Raw genomic sequence first — 23,832 nt, forward strand, 5'->3', positions numbered from 1 at the left:
CCTCTTCCCTCCCTCCCTTACACTCTCTAAAAATCAATGGAAAAAATATCTTCAGGTGAGGATTAACAATACAAACAAAAAAATTAGCATACCTTTTAACCAACAGTTTAACTTCTGGGAATTTATGCTTTGGAAGTACAGGTTGTCCCCAAAACATGTATACACACTTTAACAACAGACAGCTCACTTTTGAAAGTGAAATGTATTTTAATAAACTCAGCCTTTATAATTATTCAAAGTGTATGTATATTTTTTGAGGGTACACCCTATATTTAAGTTATATGCAAATATGTAGATATATTGTTTGTGATAGAAAAAATTGGAAATAACTTGAGTGTCCAATAGCTAGGAATTGGTGAAATATATTTTGTAATACCATAGATATTTATGATTTCCCAGCATTCTTTGGAGATTTTCTTTTTGTACATAATAGTAGTTAAGGGCATGACCCTTGAAGTTAGACATACTCTTCAGTAGTTAAAACTAATGTTGTAGATCATTAATTTAGTAACATGGAAATAGGTTACTATATCAGTAAGTGAGCAAAGCAGATTGCAAAACAGTATGGCCCCATTTTTGTAAATATACGCCCCCACACACACGCACATAGATAAATGTGAAATACTACATCTAAAATTCTAACAATGTTATTGCTTAGTGGTTGGATTATAGATGATTCTTGTCCCCCCTCCCCCCTTTTTGGCTTATCTACATGTTCTGGTTTGTCTGCAATGAAAAGATTATGACTTGTGTAATGAAGAATAAATAAGTAAAATGCAAGGAGGATGGAGGGGAAGGGGTGCCTTTTGGTGACCTGTTTCACCTGTGGGTTCTTTCCTTAGGTGAAGTTTGCCAGAGATTCCGGCTCTGACGGGCAGAGTGTTAGTTCCCGGGATTCTGCCGCCCCTTCTCCCATTCCTGGTGCTGACAGCCTACCTGCTGATCCTGTTGTGTCACCACCCACATCGGTGCCTTTCAAGTCAGGGTCACATACTGGATTTGTATCAAGCTCTATTTGTGCATACAAATTATTCTTAGAGAGGTTTAGAAATAGGGGTATAGTTGAAAACTAAAAAAAAAAATTTAAATAACTTAAAAATGTGATGAGGAAAATGGGAAGATACTTGCATCATGTTTTTCTGACAAAGGATTAATATTCATAGTCTGTAAAAGCACTAACTCAGATATTTAAGAATGCCTGCTAAACCCTGGAATAAAATTGGTTAAAAGGCATAATCACAAAGTACATTTTGAAGGGAAAAAAATGTAAATAAGCATTTGGATAGAAAATTATTCATCTTCACTAGCTTTCAGAGCTTAAGCAAACTAAAGAGTTAAATTTTTGTTTTACAGCTATAAATTGGTAAACATTTTCAAAAACAATTTGTTTATCAGTATAATTTGGACTTATGATTATGGATTTTGTTTTCATCTCAGGATATGTTCTGCTTGCTTTCAGGGAGCCGACTCTTCGTATCAAATCTAATTCCCTCAGTGAACAGCTTACAGTAAATACAGTGAGTATATGAATCTGTCTTCCCTCACCCCCAATTTGCTGAAAAGTTTTCATGTATGAGTAAGGATAAAAAAATGTTGAGAACTGTAGATGTAGCTGGAAATTAATGGTTAATTTATTCATTTCCCCTTACTTCTGCATAGACAGACTTGGGTTCAAATCTTTATTCTTATAATCATGTGGCCTCCAGAAAGTTATCTAGCTTCTCTGATCCTCAGCTTCTTTATTATTAAAATGCAAATAATTCTCACAGCCTCCTTACAGAGTTCTTGTAATGACTAGAGACATGTTTGTAAAACACTAAGCTCAGAGCCTATTTATAGTATGTCTTCAATAATCTCTCAAGAGATTTTTCTGAGGTTTACATGAAATAATGCCTATGGAGTTTTAGTATTATATCTGGCATATTGTAAAAGTGCATAACATTAGCTTACTATTATTGTAATTACTACATATTGTAATTACACTACATGTCTACATATTTTCATTCTCAGAGGAATTCTGTCCTAATTCACCAGCTAGTTGACTTTGAACAGGACATTGGCCTCTGTGTTTCCCCAAATGTAAGATAAGATCAATACACTGTTATAGTAAAATTTGGATTTGAATATCTTGAAGGAGGATGTACACTAGTTTGTTGCTGCCCTGCCTGGTTTGTGATGGCATCTGAGTTTGCTACATGTGGATGAGATGATAACTAAAGTACTTCAAGTTCTAAAGTTCTGTGACCTTCACCTACCATATTTGGAAACAAGATGATTATGTGGAGTGAAATTGATAAGTGATTTCTCTATAACCCTAGTTTACTTATTTATGTTCAGCCCAAAGCAGGAATTATTAAGCAAATAATTGATCTGATATGTGTAAAAAGTGATCTCCTAAACCCAGAAGGTAAAGCCAAAGAATCAGAAGAAAACTGAACAACAATTATAATTTTAGATTTTTAAACAATCACAAAAAATTGTCCAGTATTGGTTCTATTTTGCTTTCTAAACATGGCTACTTTTGTTAACTATTTCTAAGTTTCAGTAACCTTTAGTATACTAGTGATCTGCCTTTCTATTTTTTAATATTTTTTAAATTGAGGCAAAATTCACATAACATAAAATTAACCATCTTTCTCTATTTTACATTTAAATTTTTTAAAATATATATTTTATTGATTTTTTTACAGAGAGGAAGGGAGAGGGACAGAGAGTTAGAAACATCGATGAGAGAGAAACATTGATCAGCTGCCTCCTGCACACCCCCTACTGGGGATGTGCCCGCAACCAAGGTACATGCCCTTGACTGGAATCGAACCGGGGACCCTTCAGTCTGTAGGCCGACGCTCTATCCACTGAGCCAAATCAGCCAGGGCTAAATTTTTATGTTTTGTTTTGAATAGGTAATTACATTCAAATAGTGTAGTTAGCAAAACAATATAACAAGATATACATTGAGAAGACTCATTCCCACCCCTACCCCCATCTCACTACTCATTCCATCTTACCCCTCTTACGTAACTGCTTTTATTAGTTTCTTATATATTCTTTTAATTTTTCTTTATGCAGATGCAAACAAATTTTAATATGTGTTTATTTCCCTTTCTTCCACAAAAAATAGCATACTATATACTATCTACCTTGCTTTTTGCATATTATAATATACTAGAGGTCCGGTGCACAAAAATTTGTGCACTCGGGGGGGAGGGGAGGTCCCTCAGCCCGGCCTGTGCCCTCTCGCAGTCTGGGACCCCTCGGGAGATAACGCCCTGCTGGCTTAGGCCTGCTCCCGGGTGGCAGAGGGCAGGCCCAATCCCTAGGTGCAGCCCCTGGTCGGGCTCAGAGCAGGGCTGATTGGGGAGTTGGGGCGCCGCCCCCTGTCATGCACAGAGCAGGGCGGATTGGGAGGTTGCAATGCCACCCTCAGTCACCCTCAGGGTAGGGCCGATTGGGGGGTTGGGGCACCACCACCTGTCACACTCAAGGCAGGGTCGATGGGGAAGTTGTGGCGCCACCCCCCGTCATGCACAGAGCAGGGTCGATCAGGGGGTTGGGGAGCTCCCCCCTGTCACTCACAGAGTAGGGCCAATAGGGGAGTTGGGGCACCGCCCCCTGTCACACACAGAGCAGGGCGGATCAGGGTGTTGGGGCGCTGCCCTCTATCACCCACAGAGCTGGGCCGATCAGGGGGTTGGGGCGCTGCCACTCTCACACTCAGGGCAGGGCCGATGGGGAGGTTATGGCTCTACCCTGTCACACACAGAGCAGGTCCCGTGGGGCGGGGCGGGGGGGGGTTGGGGCGCCGCACCCTGTCACACACAGAGCCGCAGGGCGATCAGGGGGTTGGGGAGCTCCCCCGTATCAGGCACAGAGCAGGGCTGATCAGGAGGTTGGGGCGCCTTCCCCTGTCACGAACAGAGCAGGGCGGATAGGGAGGTTGTGGTCCCGCCCCCTGTCACACACAGAGCCGCAGGGCGATCAGGGGGTTTGGGCGCTGCCCCCTGTCACGCTGATCCTGGTGCCGGGAGGCCTCTCTGCTCCACTGATTCCAGTGCTGGGAGGCCTCGCGGCTCTGCTGATCCCGGTGCTGGGAGGCCTCGCGGCTCTGCTGATCCCGGTGCTGGGAGGCATATTACCCTTTTACTATATAGGATAGAGGCCTGGTACATGGGTGGGGGCTGGCTGGTTTGCCCTGAAGGGTATCCTGGATCAGGGTGGGGGTCCCCACTGGGGTGCCTGGCCAGCCTGGGTGAGGGGATGATGGCTGTTTGCAGCTGGTCACACACCTTTCAGGGTGGGGGTCCCCACTGGGGTGCCTGGCCAGTCTGGGTGAGGGGCTGAGGGCTGAAGCTCCCAACTGCTCCTTTTTTTCTTTTTTTTTTATTCTGGGCCAGCTTTAGCTCTGGCTCCAGCTCTGAGGACTCTGCTGCTGAAAGCAGGTATCTGGTTTGTTTGTGTTCTATAATCGAAACAATGTATAACTCCAGCTCTGAGATCCCGGCTTGCTGAAAGCAGGTTTCTGGGGTTTTGTTTAGCTTCTATATTTGTTACAATGTTTCAAACTGTAGGCTCAGAGGCCGGCAAGGCAGGCGGGGAACGTTGGTTTCCTCTGTCACTGAAGCAAGCAAGCCTCATGTTAGTTTCAAGCTGCCTGGCTGCCGGCCGCCATCTTGGTTGGCAGTTAATTTGCATATCGCCCTGATTAGCTAATGGGAAGGGTAGCGGTTATATGCTAATTACCATGTTTCTCTTTTATTAGATAGGATGTAATGATATCTTCCCATATTAGTGTATACAAAGTTTTCTCATTCTTATTTTGTCTCTAGATCATAGTATTCTATTGTATGGAGTCTTCTCTTGACAGATCCAACATTTTTTTATTATGCATATCCATCAGTTAAGGAAAAAATGAGCACATACTCTCAGTCCATGTCTATTTACAGATTATATAATGAAGTTCTGTCAATCCTGTAAACAGGTTTATTATCTTGTTACTGTAGCTTTAAAATAATTTAAAAATAGAGGTTATGATAATTTTTCTGTGCTCAATAGATCACCTTATGTACTCTCCACTGAAGGCTGTACTTTGGACCAGTTAATCGATGCATATGCTTCTAGCACAGGGTCTAGTGTGTAGTCAGGGTTACTACGCTAGTATGTAATATGTAGTTAGTGCCAAGTCATAGTTAAATGAACCCAAATTTAGAACAAAGAGCTCCTGTTTCCTTCTCTCCCCACATCTCTTCTGAATATCTATCTACTGAATTTTCCCCAGACTTTTGAGAGGGTGCAATAATCTAAAGTGCCTCCTTCCTTTAATCTGTACTTTATTTTTCATCTGTAAAATGAGAATAATTATGCCTGGTGGGGAGACTTGATTGAAATGAAGTAATACATATGAAACCACTTTGTCCAATCCAAATATATAGGGAATTATTTTTACTGTTATTATTATGTATGACCCTTGTATGTTTCTAGGCCAGGAAATGTTCTCATTTTCTAGAAGAGATGGTTTCAAATAGATATGTCAGGGGGACTTGTTGAGTATGATACAAGAGCCAAAGACATAGAGTTAACTGAAGGTAATGAACCTTGATAACAGTGATTTTTATGACTTTCCTGTCTTTATAGAATCCTGATACAGTCAAGGCCAAGTTGATCTCTCGGATGGCTAAAATGGGCCAGCCCATGCTGCCCATCTTTCCACCACAGCTGGATTCCAATGATTCAGAAATTGAAGTATGTTCCCCTGACTGTATTAGAATGACTAGTGCAGAAGTTGCTATCATTTGTTCCTTTGGTTGAAATTAGCTGCTTTTTCTGCCTCTAGCCCAGAATCATTATTTAGAGAGTTTGTATTCAAAATGAAACAGGTTGTTATCGGTACATGTGTTTCTATTATGATAGCAGTTCCTCTGAGAAACAGAAGCAATTTCATACATCTGCCACAAGAACTGAGCATTTTAAGTAGGTAATTTAGCCTTCCATCGGAACTCTATTGCCAGTAAAAATCACTCTGTAGGAATCATGATGCCCAACTCATGAAAGATGCTCAACTTGTATTTGTTGATTGAATGTTTGGGCCCTCTTGGGAAATGGTGGTCTTCCCACTGATGTTATCTATACTGAAGATAACACTGTTGTGTCTTTTGGCATTGTATGTGGTGTGATTTTTTGAAGTTCAAGAACTTTGTTGCAATCAAATCAGTTTTTTTCCTTTATGATTCGAAAGCTTTCCCAATCATATGTGTTTTTAAGAAATATTTATTATTTTACATTAAATATAAAATTTTAATCCATCTTAAAATTGTATGATATGAAATAACTTAATTTTAATTTAATTCTTTTCTCATTGGTTGGTTCTTTATTGATGAAACCATCCTTTTTCAATTGAAATGCTTAATAGAGATTGATTTTTTTATTTTTTGATGTAAAACATAGAAAAGATCATATTCCTAAGAAAAATTTTCCAAAATAGCTTTATTTTTTATAACTTTGTTTTATCTCTTTTTGGAAAAGTGATAAGTAGATTTAACACTTAAAGGAGAGATTTCTGTTGTTATAGGATTGATTTTTATTTGGTCTCTGGAAATGAAATTTGGACTGGATCATATTCTTATTAAAAATTTCAAGTGTTACTTATTCATTATAGAATAATTTGAATTATAAAGAAAAAAGAAACATATTTGATAATAAGGGCATTCTTCTATATATATTGCTGTGTAACCTGATTTTTTAACTTAGCGTCATGTCATAAACATTTATGTTAATATCTAATATAAATAAGGTAAATAAATAAAGCAAAGCATTATTATCTTTAAAGGCAACCCAGTGCTCTAGTAAATTCATTTATCATATTTCCGTTGGCTCTGTTGTTAGACATTTAGGTTAATTTAGAGCTCTAGTGATGTAAAAGTGAGATGCTTTTCCAGAAATGCTTGATATATTTCTGAGTATGTCAGGAACAAGAGGAAGTATCAAATTAAAAGAGTGAGGTTTCAGCCCTTGTGTAGCAAAGCAGATCACAGTCACTATACATTGTGCCTCAGGTTTTTCTTTTCCTTCTCTAAATAAGGAAGATGTTTGTAAGATACCTTTGTTTAGAGGTACAGTAGAGAACAACAGTGCTTTGACTTTTATGAAAGGAAAGAATGGGGGAAAACACTCTAAAAGTATATTCTATGGTAATGAGATGCAGTGGACCCTGGTCTGTTTTCATTGGGTACCTGCAGGTCTAGGGAGATTATTTAGCAGGAAAGAAGAGGCTGGCTTATTCCCTGGGTTTCCTTGCAAGAGACCCCTCTTCTGTGGGAACAGATAGGTCAGGCTTAAGGTCACTGCTGTTTTGGTAAATGAAATGTTCTGGAGAGCAGTCAGTTTAGCTGCTTCAAGTAATAAAACTTAAGCAACTTAGAATGTGTGAAGAAATTATATTCAATTATTTGATAAAATTTACAGGGAGAGGGATTTTACTCTATTACATAATACATTGCTTTCTCCCCACAACCCATACCCCGAACTCTTACCTTCCTGCTTGCTTTTCCTTCCTCTTCTGTGTTGTAAGCAGGGTTAGGGTGGATAGCCAACCTTAGTCTTCAGCTAAGGACTCATACATAATAACGAAAACGCTGGTGCCTGTTTCAGGAAGTGAATGCTCTGCGAGGAGCTGGGCAACCCATGCCGCCTCCATCCATTCAGCCCTCTCTTCAGCCTGCGCAGCCAGTGCTACCACAGGTTACCACACACGGTAAGGAAACCCTCTGTGACTCTGGCCTTGAATTGGGTCGGCACCAAAGTTATCATCACTCTTCTTTATATTGTTAGGCTGCATTGTTTCAGTACTGAGAACTGGGCTAGAATGTCAAACTTGTCAGTTCATCCCCGAGTAGGGCATTTTCAGACCTGGTGGTGTATTGAGTCTGCTTCCTATGTTGCATTGAGAGTTTTGGAATTATGCACTCAGCTACTGAGATATCTCCCTCTGTATAATTCTGCACTTCCTGTCAGCTGATGGGATTGTCCGTTTGAGTTAAATGCCCCTGAGAACACCCACTTTCGTTCCACTAGCCCCGTGGTCGGCAAACTGCGGCTCGCGAGCCACATGCGGCTCTTTGGTCCCTTGAGTGTGGCTCTTCCACAAAATACCATGTGCGGGCGCACGTACAGTGCGATTGAAACGTCATGGTCCATGCACAGAAGTCGGTTTTCGGCCTGGGCGAGTCTATTTTGAAGAAGTACTGTTGATATTTGGCTCTGTTGACTAATTAATGAGTTTGCCGACCACTGCACTAGCCCATAGCTGAGACTCCAGGTTTTAAAAGATTAGGTGAGGAAAGTGGTCAAGGCTGAAGCCCGAAGGTTTGTAAGGTGCTACTTTGGACTCACACAAGCAAGGGTGGGTAATGGTGAAAATTTCTTGCTTTATCTTAGCACCTCAGCCGTCTGTTTCTGGACTCCAAGCACCCTCTGCTGCCTTAATTCAGGTTGCACCTCTCGATTCCCACTCCTCAGCTGTATCTGGAAATTCCCAGTCCTTTCAGGTAATAACATTTAAAAACCATGTCATTTATAATCTGTAATTTATAATGGTCCAGTCAGTCTTTTTTCTTCTTCCTGCACAGTTCATACAATAGCAGCTCTCTATAATCAGATTATAGTTTTCCTCTTCCTGAACCACTTTTTCATCCCTAAACCAGTCAAAGGATTACGTGCCTTATGGGTTGTTTTAAAGATTAAGTGCAAGAACAGACAAAGCATCTGGTTCAAAGCCTAGCACACAGTCAAGGCCCAATCCATGATTGTTTCCTTTTCACACATGCCTAGCAGAGAGATACACGTCTCCTGTATTCTTTTCTTTCAGACAGCGGATAGGCTGAGATTCTGTACTGTACTCAGCACACCCACTTTTGTTCCATTAGCCCATAGCTGAGACTCTAGTAGAATTGGTTTTAAAAGATTAAGTGAGGAAAGTGAGGATATTGTGTTTATCCCTACTGGCCAAAGTCAGCACAGTAATTGTAGGTTGAGGGTGGAGGCTGCAGAGAAAGTTCAGCTGTACTCTGGTGTCCAACTAAAAGTGACTCCTTAACGTAGGTTTTTTCTGTTTTTACAGAGGCAGTGGCAGCAGCCTGTCTGCCTCTGCTGACTGTTTGCCAGGATAGTGGACGCTTTCTTCTACTCCTGTACCTTTGATGGATGAGACATACTCCCAATGATATGGGAGTATGTCTCACTTCCTTGGTGATTCTTTTTTTTTTTTTTTTAATATATTTTATTGATTTTTCACAGAGCGGAAGGGAGAGGGATAGAGAGTTAGAAACAACGATGAGAAAGAAACATCGTTAAGCTGCCTCCTGCACACCCCCCACTGGGGATGTGCCCGCAACCAAGATACATGCCCTTGACCGGAATCGAACCTGGGACCTTTCAGTCCAAAGGCCGATGCTCTACCCACCAAGCCAAAGCGGTCAGGGCTCCTTGGTGATTCTTAATGGAGGGGTGGAGTGATGGTGGACAAGGTGTATCAGAATTGAAAAAGTCCCACTTGCTTTCTCTCCACTCCCTGATGGAGAATTATCATCCCATAGACTAATATTTTTTAATATATAATTAATGGGTAGTTATATATCTGAAGTTATAGAAGCTTAATTTCTTTAATTCAAAGAACAGTAACTATCATCATCAAAATGACAGCTGCTGTTTGTTGAGCATTTCCTATCTGCCGGGCACTTAACTTATTAGCTGTTAGGAACATTACCTATGCATCACTACATTTCGTCCACACAACGACCCTAAGAAGTGGTGTTATTATTTTCATTTTATATTTGAGAGGTGACTGAAGCTCAGAGGAAAATAGAGCTCTTGGTTACACAGATGAGCAGAAGGTAGCAGGAGAGAGGCATCATTTGGAACCTGGTGCATTTAGTTTGGCATCTCAGTGAACAACTCTCCTTTTACCTCAATGGAAACTAAGCAGAGTTGTCTTAGTTTTAACATTTCTTAAACCCAGGCCTGATGGCTGAGATATGAATTCCTACTTAATCAGATCGTATCACCAGAGGACTGAGGAGTGACCTGACACCTTTCCCTCCCTTTCTAGGTAGGACTTCAGTGACCGGTTACAAAGCCAGTGCTCCTGCTGAAGTTCTTAATACCAGACCCCCATCTCATCCATCTCCAGCTTCAATAAGTTGGAATCTCCTTCTAGCTTGTCCACTTGATTCTATCAAAGATAAATTAAGCAAAAAAGAAAGGCACAAATGTTTGTAAACCAGCTGTAACTTGGCATTTTCTCAGCCCTATGCAGGTATGCCAGCCTATGGTTATCCCCAGGCACCAACTGTCACCTCCCAGCTGCAGCCCGTTCGGCCCTTGTACCCAGCACCGCTCTCTCAGTCTCCCCATTTTCAAGGTAGGTAGTTTCCCATCATATTTTGCTGTGCTCTTCTTCCTCCCATCCGGTTTTCATGTTTACTCCAATAGATCTCTGCCCTATTTTTCTTATCTTTTTAAAAATAGCTTTCTCGAGGTATCATTTAGAGACCATGCAATTCACTCATTTAAAGTGTATAATTCAATGATTTTTTAAAGTAAATTAACAGAGTTGTGCAACTATCACCACAATCCAATTTTAGAACATTTCCATCATTCCCCTCCCACCCCCCCCCCAAAAAAAACCCCTCATCTCACTTTCTGGGTTTTGTTTCTTGCATTTTTTCCCCAGCCCTTTTTAAATTCCTCTGTCAGTGTGGCTCTGTAGAATTTATTAAAAATAGCAAAACATTGGAGGAAATTGGGAGAGAGCACGATGGCTGTTTGTGGATGTTCAGTATCTCAGGTGAAAGCTGATCTGTTAAAATTTTTAAATTATGAAAATAATATACTTTTATTAAAAGTCCAAATAACACAAATGTGAAAAGTACTGTCCTCCATCATTAAAACCCCCTGACCATAGGAAACTGTTTTAAACAGTTACTTAGGTAACTTTTCAGGTATCTTGTATGCATGTACAAGTGTGGTTGTCTAGTGTATAAAACAAAATAAAATGTAAACAGCTGGGATGGTGTTCTACCTTCTTGCTCTGAAGCTTGTCTTTTGCGTAATGATCATCTTTGCTATTAGGATAGTGGTTGGAAGAACAAGTATATCCTACAACATAATTTATGGGTTTCCTGGATGCAACCTTTGTCTAGAAACCCTGTCCCTTCTCCATCCAAGAAACCATGAAATCTGTCATCTCCTCTGTATAGTTACCATCCCTCCCTCCTCTCCTTCAAGAGACATGATTGTGTCTGTGTGTCACCAAATAGTTAATCTTGATTTTCTCTGTGGTCCTTTTGTACATTCTGTTGTAATGATCTCTTTACATGTGAGTCTCTGCCCACCAGACTGTGAGCTTGCCTGGGGTAGGACCATGTTTTATTAATTGTTGTATCCCTGGTACCTGGCACGCAATTGGATGAATGGAGAAACAATCTGAGCTGCTAGTGCTATTGCAGACGGAAGTGAGCCTACTTGTGCCCTTGGACCAAGCTGTATCCCCTGGTGCATTTTGCAGGAGCATAACCTGGTTATTGTTAGCAGCCTTTTGGGTCTGTCTGCTCTACATCTTCTCCTGAAGTGTCAGTACAGGATTTTCTGGTGTTTAGAAATGTTTCTTTCTTTCCTCTGCTGATGGCTTTTCCTCATACAATGTCCTCTACTCCAGTTTCGTAAGTTTCTTTTTTACTTCTTTCTCTTTAGGATCTGGTGACATGGCTTCATTTCTCATGACTGAAGCCCGACAGCATAACACTGAAATTCGAATGGCAGTCAGCAAAGTGGCTGATAAAATGGATCACCTCATGACCAAGGTGCCTGTCAGGTCGGGGACTATGTTGGAAATGGATACAAGCAGGGGTACCCATAGGGAGCAACCAGGGCTGTAGGTAAACTCTTTCTTGGTTTCCTGTGTTCATAGTAGTTATTTCCCTAGAGGATATTTATTATTTTGGGATCCAGTTAGCAGAAGAAAGCTCTAGTTTATATTAGAGATTATCTCAGAAACTCATTAGCCCCCGCAAAAAAGGGGTTCTATCTTGGGTATGTTATATTTCTCCACTTAGAATTTTCTCACAAAGTCGTTCTGGCACCCCTTTTGTAGGTTGAAGAGCTACAGAAGCATAGTGCTGGCAATTCCTTGCTCATTCCTAGCGTGTCGGTTACAATGGAAACAAGAATGATCATGAGCAACATCCAGCGAATTATTCAGGTAAGGTGATCAGGAGCAGAGCATAGCCTGGAGTCTTGCCCTGTTCTCTCCCCAGACTTACTACCCTTTAAAACCTCCACTCCGGAAATGGAGAGCATGTGATAAATGCCACACTGAGGTGGGAAATTCTGGAAAATCCATTACGGCTTAATTCGGTCCAAGTGACATCACTATATAGTTAGGAGGAAACATTTCTCTTTGAGCATATTTCAGAATTTTGCTTTATTTTATAGCCATTTATATGTTTAATCTATTGGGCATAGTGATTTGTATTCCTCAGGTATAAGTTGTTTTAAGTATTATATAAGTTTTTTACCTCAAAATATGTAACGTTGCTGTCCAAGTTGATTCCCTTTTATCTGGCACTTTTCTCTTAAAAACTTAAGATATACATCATACATTTTGAATCCAGGAAAATGAAAGATTGAAGCAAGAGATCCTTGAAAAGAGCAGCCGGATAGAAGAACAGAATGACAAGATTAGTGAACTAATTGAACGAAATCAGAGGTAATGACAGGTACGGGGCACTAGCTAGGATGGACAAAAGGGTTTAATTTGTAAATGCCCAAGTTAAATAAACATATCTGTTTAGGGCAATTTATCTGTATTTCTCCTACTTCTGTTTCCTGCCTGTCATGTGAATTATTGCTTGTTTTCTGGGAGGCGTTTCAGTAGAAAGAGCTCAGTAGGCTGTGATGTAAGGCAGACCTGTGCTTGAATCCCAGCTGTGCTCTTCGTTACCTGCTTTAGGTATTGTGTTTATTCCTGCTGACCCTAGTTTCCATAAAAGTGATGCTAATACTTAGAAAACTGATATCAACTCTTCCTCCTCTGTGTAGGTTGAATCTATTTAATCAACCAGAACCTCACTGATTTCCAAGCATTTTATAATTTTTCTAGATCCTTTTGAAGATTTGAGGGTGGGTCAGGAATACATGTCATGGCATATAGTGTTTCACTTAAAAAAATCATTCTCCCACATTTTTCTTCTTCATGTCTCTTGTCTCTCACATGGAAGGGGGGCAGGGAGGGGCTTTCTTTTCTTCCCTCTTGCAGCCTTCTTACTCCAGTCTCTTTTGCCTTCTCATCCCCTTCACCACAACACACCCCCTTCCAATTTCTCTTCTCTTCATTATGCAAATTCAAAGCAGTTCACCTCCAGCCCAGGTTCCTGACTCCAAACTTGATTGCAGCTCCCAGGGAAAGAAAAAGCTTTTATATTGTTCATGAAGGTAGAGAGCAGTGTTGTGAGGACTGAATGTGTGTTACACCTGGAATACATTTGATGCTTGCTAAATGTTTTCTTTTTCCCTATTTATTTCATAGGTATGTTGAGCAGAGTAACCTGATGATGGAGAAGAGGAACAACTCACTTCAAACAGCCACAGAAAACACACAGGCAAGGGTATTGCATGCTGAACAAGAGAAGGTAAAGTCACTGGGGAGAGAAAAGCCCAGATCAGGATGTGTAGAGCTCAGGAGTGGTCCTGTGTACGTAATTACCAATCTGCTTTTCAACAGAATTTTTGCTCTCATTGGGAAGAGAACTAGAAATCTTCCAATAGATTTTAATATGTCCATCATCCAGATATCTGTTAGGTAATATACTTTGCAATAAGTTGATTCAGAAGCAATCACTGATCTTAGTAATTTATGAATTATACAGCTTATTACAAACTAAATCTATTCTGTTGATAAGAAAGTAGACAACTGTAAAAATGCATGTAAAGTATAATAACAGTATGATAGTGCAGGGGAGATGGTTCAACCCCATGACTACATTGCTGTCCAGAAAGCAAGACTGGTCATGAGAAGAGCAACCACTTACTGCCTTTCCTGTTAGCTCATTTCTAATTTTTATAGGAGCACACCAGTTCAGGTGAGATTAAGGTGGTATTTGTCACTTGTTTTTACCATTCCTATTTATTGACATTCTTTTAATCATAATTTTCTTTATCACTCTTAATACACAGAATATCATTAGAGGGTTTTCCAGGTTAGATTTTGCAACCAATATTTTACTTCCGTTTGTCTAGCGCAGAGCACCATTTAACATACATCAAACAGTCAAAAGTTGAAGCATTCCCTTCTTTTATTAGCTCTGTTTTTCTAAGAACCCCCAAAGCAGTAACTCTCATGGGGCTGATCTTTACATTATAGTACTACTGGTAGTGCAGTACCACAGGGGAGAAATTATAGTTGATTGCCATTGAAGACATTCAGTTTAAATTTCTAAATTTCCTTTTTTATTTAAAAAAATACATGTAGAAAAGTTAGGAAATGGTAGGAATACCTTTTTTTCATGTATCAGATTGGTGATGTTTACCAATAGGTTGTGACTGTATCCAGTGCTATTAATATTCTTTGACAACACCATTCAGGGTAGTTGTCATACTTTGCTTAATTAAGCTCATTTTTGAGCATTTTATCTTTTCATTCTTTTCCAACTACACACAATGCTACATCAAACATCCTTGTAGCAACATTTTTGTAATCTTCCAAAGTATTTCCTAAGGACACATTTCTTCAAGGGAATTCCTGAGTCAGACACTTTGTACATGTGAAGGTCTGATTTTAGTTCAATGCAGATTGAAGGTGGGATTAGCTCCCTTTCTACCAGTGCAGTCAGCATAGAGTATGTGAGGCTGGGTCATCACTTAGAGACAAAGAACACCCATTTTAAAGTTACGTCATACTTTGTTACTCTTTAGGCCAAGGTGACGGAAGAGTTAGCAGCAGCCACTGCACAGGTCTCTCACCTGCAGCTGAAAATGACTGCTCACCAAAAGAAAGAAACAGAGCTACAGATGCAGCTGACAGAAAGCTTGAAGGAGACAGACCTCTTCCGGGGCCAACTCACCAAACTGCAGGCCGAGCTCTCAGGTGTGTCCTGTGTAGAGAGGGCTGGGACTTTGACCATTTAAACTTAAGGAATTAAACTATTTCCTTCCTCTCAATACCTTTGGCATAATGCTCATGAAGTTTGTGAAGACTGAGCCAAAAATTAAGGTGGGCCAGTGTAAACCTACGTAAAGGACAACAAAAGAACTGACTATGCGTGTAGAATTGACCAGGGGCCACAGTTCCTCTTTGTTTGAGCCAAGTGTTGGCCTTCAATACCTTCGGACTTAGAATTGGCCTCGTAGGCCTGGACGTTAGAGTTGCTCTAACTCTTGACAGTGGAAGTTTTTGAAAGAGATGCTTCCTGTACTGGTTGCCTGTTTCCTGGAGAATAGAGTGCAGCTCTTTAGCCAGCACTCAGGGCCCCTCCGTCTTGGCTTGTTTCCCATTATGCTGCTCAGTTCATCCTGGCTCTGCTCTTCAGCACATCTGTAGTTCTTGTCTTGCTTTGTATCCATGCTGTTCTCTGGATTTGGTGTGCCCACCCTCACCAATATTTGTTCCCATTTTTTTCCCAACATCTGCCTCTTTCAGAAGATTTCCTTGTTTTTTCCCTACAATATTTGATCTTTTTAAAAATTTTTTTTTCCTCAGGCATCATTACAACCATTCTCACTTGTTGCCTTTGATCAGCACTATTTACATGTATGTTTTCCCCTCTAGAATGCAAGCCCCTAGAGGGCAAGGATGGTGTCTCACTCATATTTGTAAAGGCCTTTCCTCCAAATTAGTGTTAATTCAGTGCTCAAAGGTGGCACAAAGGTGGTGCTCAAGCCATGGTGACTTGGGTACAAGATTTGGGAAGACCAGCATGTTGATACATCCACCTCAGTGTATAGAAACAAATGTGGAAGACACAGATGGGACCAGTGGGTGAGCTGGAGCAGCAGCAGAGTGGGAAAGAAGCAAACTTCACTGCCTGGTAGCTAAAAAAACCAGTGATGTCAGCTGGTAGAGTGATATCTTAAAGATAAATCCCTTTTCTTTTAGAGCATAACCTGGGTGCACATGAGAGATAGGCTTAGATTTAAATGTCATACAGATATCTTCTTTTCTGCTTTTGTGGTGCCCTATGACAATTACCTCAAGAGTTCCATAGGGTCTCAAAAGTTTTCTAAACAAAATAAATGATGCATTACATTTTTAAGAGATATTTCAAATAGCTTTATTTGAGAAGGCATATTTTGAAAGCAAACTTTTGGTAGAATATCCCAGCTACCAAGAAACTTGAAAATACTTTACCCAGCCAGTGAGAAAGGGCTGGACCAATACCAAACAGATCTGGCTAACGTGCTAAGACAGTGGCTGTAATGGAATTGTGGGAGTGATATATTTTTAAGGTGGCCTCTAACTGCTTGGAACTTTCCCGTTTTGTACGGGTTAGTGGAGAAGTCACTATATGGCTTGATGAATCTATGGCTGGTCAGTGAGGTGACAACTGAAAGGACTGAGGCAAAGATGCTTGTGTGGTAGGATTGGGAGAGCACACAGTGCAGCTTCTCAGAAGCTTCTGGGATGCTGTATAGCATGCTGTAGCTCTGGTTCTGCAGCCAAGTGTCTCTGCTGTTACATCCCAGAGCTCCAAGAAACCTCTGAGCAAGCACAGTCCAGATTCAAAGGTGAAAAGCAAAGCCGGAAGCAACTGGAACTCAAGGTGACAGCGCTGGAGGAAGAGCTGGCTGACCTTCGAGCTGAGAAGCAGTCTCTGGAAAAGGTAAGTTTTAAAACTGAACTTTCTCTGTTGAACCCCAGTGGCCAGGATTAGCTGTTTAATACACCTTTTTACTTTCCTTTTAAAGATTACAATAGTATTCAAATAAGACAGAAAAGTATAAAATTAAAATAAATTTTATCTTAAAAAATAAAATTTTTCTTTTCCCCCTATCTAATCTCATATGTTAGAGGTAGCTATAAACAATGTGTCCTTCTGGGTTGTTTTCTGTGTGTATAAAACACACACACACACTCACTTATACCTGCATAGACATAGCTACACTGATGATCATGTTTTAACAATAATGGGGTCGTATTTAATGCTTTTTCACAACATTGTAGACATTGTACTAATAACAATGAGAACTTTCTCATTCTTTTTAACTGCTGCATAGTCTGCTATGAGGTGGTACCATAATTTACTTCACTATTCACCTATTGATGGATATTTATGTTTCTCTTTCAAGCATTGCTACTTTGGACATCCTTGTACTATATAACTATTTTCGCAAATTTATTTGAGCATTCCCATAAACTAGATGGTTTGAATTAGAATTGCTGGATCAGAGGAAATGCTACACATCTAAAATTTTAAAATAAATATTGCTAGGTTATCAGAAAGTAGAGTGGGCTGGCTTACACTTCCAGCACTATGTGCGTAAACCATTTCTCCATCCCTTTTTCCAACCTGCATATATCAAGTTTTTCTAATCTTTATAGTCAGATAGGTGACATATGCTATCTTGTTTTAACGTGTATTTTTGTTAGTAGTAAAGCTTTCATATATTTAATACCTATTTGTTTTTTTCTGTGCCTCTTTCCTTTGCCCTCTTTTCTATTATAATATTTGATTTGTAAACACTATTAAGGGTATTAATCCTTTGGCAGTTATAGATGCCACAAATATTTTTCTAGTTTTCTGTTTTTAAACTTTATAGTATCTTTTGTTGTGTTAAAATTTTAATATCAGGGTAATTTCAACCCCGTTGAACAAAGTAGGCAAATTTCTGTCTTCTCTATTTTCTGGAATGGTTTAAATATAAAAAGAACAAACTATTTCTGAGGTTTCAGTAAAACTCTCTAGTAAAGAAAGCCCTTTTGGCCTAGTGCCTTTTAGAGGATAAATCTTTAGGCTCCATTTTTTAGTTTCTTCTATGATTTTTATCAGTGTGTTTGTTTTTTTAACCAATTAATTCTGATTTTGTGGATGTTTTCAGTTTTTTATTGTTATAGATCCTCGTAGCACACAGTCTTTATGAACATGATTTATCATTTCCTTAAGATAAATTATAGTTTGTGGAATTTCTGGGTGTGCATATTTTGAAATCTTTTCACAAGACTGCCAAATCAACACCTAAGAGAATATACCCATTTATTTTCTTATCAATTGGGCGTGAAAGTCTCCACTTCACTGTTGCGATATTCCCCACCTCTTAATAGAATTGTAGTTAAACCTCTTGTTTTTCTCCTTGTTCCAATTTTCCCAACCCCCCAGTAGCCAAGAATGGTAAATACATAGGGAAAAATAACTAAAAAATGCATCGTTTTTAGAAATGAAGTAAGGACTCATTGAGGTCAGTCACCATTGCCACCATCTCCATTTATCCTCTGTTAAACAGCTAGAGCTGATGATAGTTCTCTTGTTCCTAAGAACCTCTCAGAAAGGAAAAAGAAGTCAGCTCAAGAGCGCTGTCAGGCTGAGGAGGAGATGGATGAAATTCGCAAGTCATACCAGGAGGAATTGGACAAACTTCGACAGCTCTTGAAAAAGGCTCGTGTGTCCACAGACCAAGCAGCTTCAGAGCAGGTAATAGGAAACAGCAGGTAATTTGGAAATAAAAGGAAGGCATGAAGGGCTCAGAGAAGTTTCTAGTTTCTTTATCCTTTATGGTGACATTTCTCATAGTCAGTGCTCTCACTTTGGAGAAAGATGGGAGAACGCAATCCAGATACAGGGTTGGGCAAAAGTAGGTTAAATTGCCAGCTATCATCTAAAAGATAAATCATAAGTAAGAATACAAAATAATAACAAAATAAAAAGACAAATAATACAAATAAATAGTACAATAACCTATACTAATTAAAGGTTAATATGCCAATTAGACCAGACGTCTTCCAGACGTCTTCTGGACGACTTCCGGACAAAGCCATGGTGACAGGGGCTGAGGTAGAGGCAGTTAGGGGCTATCAGTCCAGCAGGGGAGAACAGTTAGGGGCAGGCAGGCAGGCAGGCAGAGGCAGTTAGGGGCGATCAGGCAGGCAGGGGAGCAGTTAGGGGCATCAGGCAGGCAGGCTGAGGGGTTAGGAGCGAACAGGCAGGCAGGCAGAGTTGTTAGGGGCAATCAGGCAGGCAGGCAGGTGAGCGGTTATTAGCTTATTCTTTTGCCTTCCAAAAGATGGGCTTCTCTGGATGCAACTGGACCCCCAGGATACAGTGATTGCATTTTCTTGGCAGCTGTCTCTAGTACAGGCTGAGCTGCAGACCCAGTGGGAAGCAAAATGTGAACACTTGTTGGCCTCCGCCAAGGACGAACACCTGCAACAGTATCAGGAGGTGTGTGCACAGAGAGATGCCAGCCAGCAGAAGCTGCTCCAGCTGCAGGAAAAGGTAGGCGTTTTCCCCGGGGCCAAACAGCTTAGGCAGCCCAGGTATAGGAGACAAACAGGTTGTCTGAGTCTTGTTGTTTCTTTTGATCCTAAAGATGCCAATAGCTTAAAAACAAAATCACACTTGTTCAATTCTCCACAGTAATATTTCGCATTTATTTGGGATGGCAGATGAGTGACCTGCTAAAAGAAAAAGCAGCACTAGTATCTAAGCATGTTTTCCATTATTATTTGATCTTTTTATTAAGCAAGTATTTATTGAGTACCAGTTGTGTTCCAGACACGGTAGGGAAAAGGCTTACAAAGAACTTGGCCTTCTAGAATCTCAAAGAAAAGAAAGGGAGACAATAGAGCAACAAAGGTGAGCATTAAGTTCTATGAGGCCCAGAGAGGTGGTACCCAGGGGAGAAGAGCCAAGAAGGCCAAGTAGCTTTGGTAAAGTGAAGAGGCAACATAACATTCTGGAAAAAAGCACCAAGATACGATGGAGCTTGGATGTGGTGAAATCTTCTTGGCATAAAAATGAGAGGGAGAGAGAGAGCTAGGAGATGGCTTAGAGTCATGGCATGCAAGTCCCCATATCTAGAGGTCAATTTCTTTCTTTAAAGTATCCAGTTGAAAATCTTTGACTCAGAGATGATGAATGCAGTCTTGTAGGTGAATAGGTTGCTTTTAATGTCCAATGTTCACATGTCCATGTGACTAAACTTATAAGCTCCTTTTTTCATTATATTCTTGACCTGATTAGGAACAAGGCAAGTGACCTTGTTGGGAAAGAGGAGGTGAAGTTGTGAGATGAGATTAAGTGATGAGGAAGTAGATGCTCTGAGTCAGCAGGCATGGTGTAGGGGTGGAGGGTGTGGACACCAGCAGACCTACCTGAGGTTGACACTTGATGCTTAGGACGATCCTCCCACTGGGTTTCCTGAATTTCCCATCTGGTAGTCCAGCCCACAAGCACAGTCTGTGTCTTTTGCAGTGTTTAGCCCTCCAGGCCCAAGTCACAACCCTGACGGAGCAAAATGAACAGCACATCAAGGAAATAGAGAAAACTAAGTCGCAGATGTCTGGGGTTGAAGTTGCCACTGACTCATCAGAGAAGGTGAGCTGGTACTTTGAAGAAGCAAACTATGTCATACCAAGCATTCAGAAAGAATGTGGCCCATTTGTTGTGTTGATAACTTCTTTTTTAGCTTTAGTGATGCACCTTTTATCTGACTTAATTATAAGTTAACCCTTTGGAACCTATCACTTTTGTGGTAAACCCTGAGGGCCCTATCCTGAATTTTTGACAAATACAGGAAGTGCCCCTAAATCACAGGAGAAGAGTGGGGAGTATGCCCAGCACCCACTAGCCACTAATCCTGGAGCCCACAGAGCTCTCGTGGGGGTCACAGTGGGAGGGAGGCAATAATAGATGGTCTGTGAGCTGTCTTGGGCATAGCTTAGCCATCCTTGATAACTCTTTTGTCAAGGGCTGCTCATTGTTTGGTATTTCCCTCTGCATAGTAACTGCCTCAGTCTCTGAGTCCATGACCAGTTGTGTCCTGCTGTAGAGTTCTATGAAAGCTTCATTTTAGCCTTCCAAACCCTCTGGAATTTATATGCATTCCTCATCCCTTGATTTGTGCAGCATACATTTTGGTACTGTTTTCTCCCCTCACATCTTCATTCAGGTCAAGAAGATTATGAACCAGGTGTTCCAGTCCCTGCGGGGAGAGTTTGAGCTAGAAGAATCATATAATGGCAGGACCATCCTGGGGACCATCATGAATACCATCAAGGTACAGCCAACTGCAGATTATTGCACTGAAATGGGGATCTCATTGCTTAAGTACCTTCTAAGGCAGTGGTTCTCAACCTTGGCTGCACATTAGAATCACTTGCGAGTCTTTTTAAAATCCTGATTTCTGGGCCTCATCCTCCAGAAATTCGGTTTCTTTGTTATGGGGTGGGGCCACAACATTAGTAACGAAGAAACAGAATTTCCGGAGGATGGGGCCCAGAAATCAGGATTTTAAAAAGATTCCCAGGTGATTCTAATGTGCAGCCAAGGTTGAGAACCACTGTTCTAAGGGGTCGTGAATAAAAAATGATTCAAGACTGTTCATCATCAATTCAGATGCCTGTAATGACTTTTGTCTGGACAGATAGGGGCTGCCTCCTGTGAGAGGAAGAAGCAAAGCCATTTGAACTAGATGTTTCTAAGGTCTGAAGAACTAGGAGTGCCTGCTCATTCCCCTCAGTGATAATCTCCTTGGCTTTTGAATAGATGGTGACTCTTCAGCTGCTAAACCAACATGAGCCAGAGACGGGAGAGAGCAGCAATGAAGATGAGGAAGAAGAACAAGAAGAAGAGCAACCTCAGAGCCCTTCCCAGGAGCAGTCGGTCTCAGCCAGTTCTGAGCCGTCTCAAGCACCCCTAAGTAGGGAGAGGCAGGAGTCCCCCTTGGTGCAGACGGAGCAGGTAGTCAAGGAAGCTGGCCCATTGCCTCCTCAGGCCCCCCTCACCCCCCAGGAGGATGCACAGAGAAGGGAAGGGAAGTCCACAGAAGCAGAGGTGCTCGCAGAGATAAAAGATGATTCGCTCCCACCCAAACTGGCTTGCATCCCCCCTCACAGAGCTCTGGGGCCCCCGACTTCAGTTCCCCCTGAGCCTCCGGGCCCTATAACTGTGGACTCTGAGTTTGAGGAGACACTTGCTGCCAGCCCATTGGGAAATGCCTGTGTTGGGGAGCGAGAAAGCTCCACGAGACTGTCCCTGACTTTAGACCCTAAAAAGGGGGACGACCCACTGTCCTTGGAGCCTGAAAGTCCAGGAGGAGAGCCTCAGCCTCCAGAGTTTAAGAAAGAGGAAGATGTCACTAGTTCTGCTGGTCCCTCCAAGGAGCTGTCAAGCACAGAAGCAGGTTCTGTAGCTGCAGGGGCAGCGCTTGGACCCAACCCCTCTTCTCAGCGTTCCAGGTATGTCCCCTTGAGCAGTTTCAGGGACAAGGTGGCTGCAAGGTTGTCGCTGGTTTTTCCAGAGCTGACAGTTCATCCCTCAGAGACTGACTGATGGACTGAATCACTTTTTCATTCATTCATGCATTCATATATGTATTCAGTGATGCCTACTATAAAAGGCTCTGTAAGCCCTGTGATAGTGTGGTAGGCAAAGCAGATTTGGTTCTTAAGATAAGGAGCTTACAGTCTAGTGGGGACTGTTATGAAAGTATAAGTACTGAAAAAAAGAAACTGGGTGTATAATAGAAAATAAAGGGCGAGTTATTCTACTTTAGGTGGGGTGGTTCGGGATGGATTTTGAGAAGGTAACATTTAAACTGAGATCTGAAGGATGGGAAGGGGCCTTCTACACCAGGAGTGTGAGGAAGAGACTGCAGAAGGCGAGAACAGCACATGCAAAGGCTCTGCGGACGGAGGGGATGTGACACAGGAACTAAAAGAAGGCCCAGTAGTAGGAGAGGGCTGGTAAGCTGATGTTGGGAAACTGGGTCATAGGAGATTTTGTGTTACTGTTAGAAGTTTGGACTTTGTAAGTACAGTGAAAAGTGGTTAAAGGGATTAAGAAGAGTGACTTGCTCTGATTTATTAGCTTTAAAAGTTCTCTCAGCCTGTAGGTTATGGAGGGAGTCACGAGTGCTAGGAGGCCAGTGTGGGAGGAATTCCTGGGTGGTTACCCCAGCTGTCGGATTCTTACCCCAGAGCCTGTGGGCACTGTGTCTGGTGCAGGAACATTTTCTGTGACTTGATTTTCTTGATTTTTCTTTCAGTCTCTCTGGGGATGAAGAGGATGAACTATTTAAAGGGGCAACTCTGAAAGTTCCAAAGTCCAAAGCACAGTCTGAGGAGGAGGATGAAGATGAGGTGGTAAGGAGATCCCACACACTGCCAAGTCCTCACACCACTACCCGGGGGCTCTTCCCCACTGGCTCTGAGAAGAGAAATGGAGTCTGTTGGTGGCCCACTCCCTGGAGTCTGTGTGCAGGGCCCTGTGGGAGTGGGCGGGGGGCGGGGAGGGGGCAGCTCTGTAAGCATAATGGGGATGGTCAGGTACCACTTTACTCTTGAACAAGGACCACAATCTCTCTCCAGGCAGGAGTGGTTTTCACTGTAAGTGAGGAAAATTGGGCTGATTAGTCCTATATTAGAATGTTAATGCCTCAGGTTTTCTCAAATCCAGTAGGATATTATTTATATTTAAGAATTAGGAGTTTGAAGACTGTCATGCCTGGCATCCTTGTTCATAGACAAAGAGACTCAGGCTCAGACAGATTACTTATTTACCTGAAGCCACAGAATGAGTTAATGGCAGAGCTAGGACTAAACCCTCAAGCTCCTCCTATGACCACCAGTTTCTG

The 23,832-nt window shown here is 41.5% G+C and overlaps 1 protein-coding gene across 3 annotated transcripts in view; it reads left to right on the top strand.

Annotated features, from left to right (window-relative positions):
• The window catches only part of FKBP15 (FKBP prolyl isomerase family member 15), a 55,224-nt gene that overhangs the window by 28,388 nt on the left and 3,004 nt on the right, over positions 1–23,832 (top strand). The window contains exons 10-27 of one of the 3 annotated variants that reach the window (XM_036329980.1): positions 843–985; positions 1,460–1,517; positions 5,632–5,739; positions 7,645–7,747; positions 8,431–8,540; positions 10,297–10,411; positions 11,743–11,852; positions 12,143–12,250; positions 12,663–12,757; positions 13,577–13,679; positions 14,962–15,133; positions 16,729–16,865; positions 18,516–18,671; positions 19,320–19,472; positions 20,451–20,573; positions 21,148–21,255; positions 21,744–22,435; positions 23,245–23,341. In XM_036329980.1, the coding sequence (XP_036185873.1) occupies positions 843–985; positions 1,460–1,517; positions 5,632–5,739; positions 7,645–7,747; positions 8,431–8,540; positions 10,297–10,411; positions 11,743–11,852; positions 12,143–12,250; positions 12,663–12,757; positions 13,577–13,679; positions 14,962–15,133; positions 16,729–16,865; positions 18,516–18,671; positions 19,320–19,472; positions 20,451–20,573; positions 21,148–21,255; positions 21,744–22,435; positions 23,245–23,341 (2,691 nt within the window). The remainder of the gene's footprint in view (positions 1–842; positions 986–1,459; positions 1,518–5,631; positions 5,740–7,644; positions 7,748–8,430; positions 8,541–10,296; positions 10,412–11,742; positions 11,853–12,142; positions 12,251–12,662; positions 12,758–13,576; positions 13,680–14,961; positions 15,134–16,728; positions 16,866–18,515; positions 18,672–19,319; positions 19,473–20,450; positions 20,574–21,147; positions 21,256–21,743; positions 22,436–23,244; positions 23,342–23,832) is intronic. The other 2 variants (XM_036329978.1, XM_036329979.1) reach the window with 2 other exon arrangements.

Source organism: Myotis myotis, unplaced genomic scaffold (assembly GCF_014108235.1).
Source record: "Myotis myotis isolate mMyoMyo1 unplaced genomic scaffold, mMyoMyo1.p scaffold_m19_p_12, whole genome shotgun sequence".
Taxonomy (NCBI): domain Eukaryota; kingdom Metazoa; phylum Chordata; class Mammalia; order Chiroptera; family Vespertilionidae; genus Myotis; species Myotis myotis.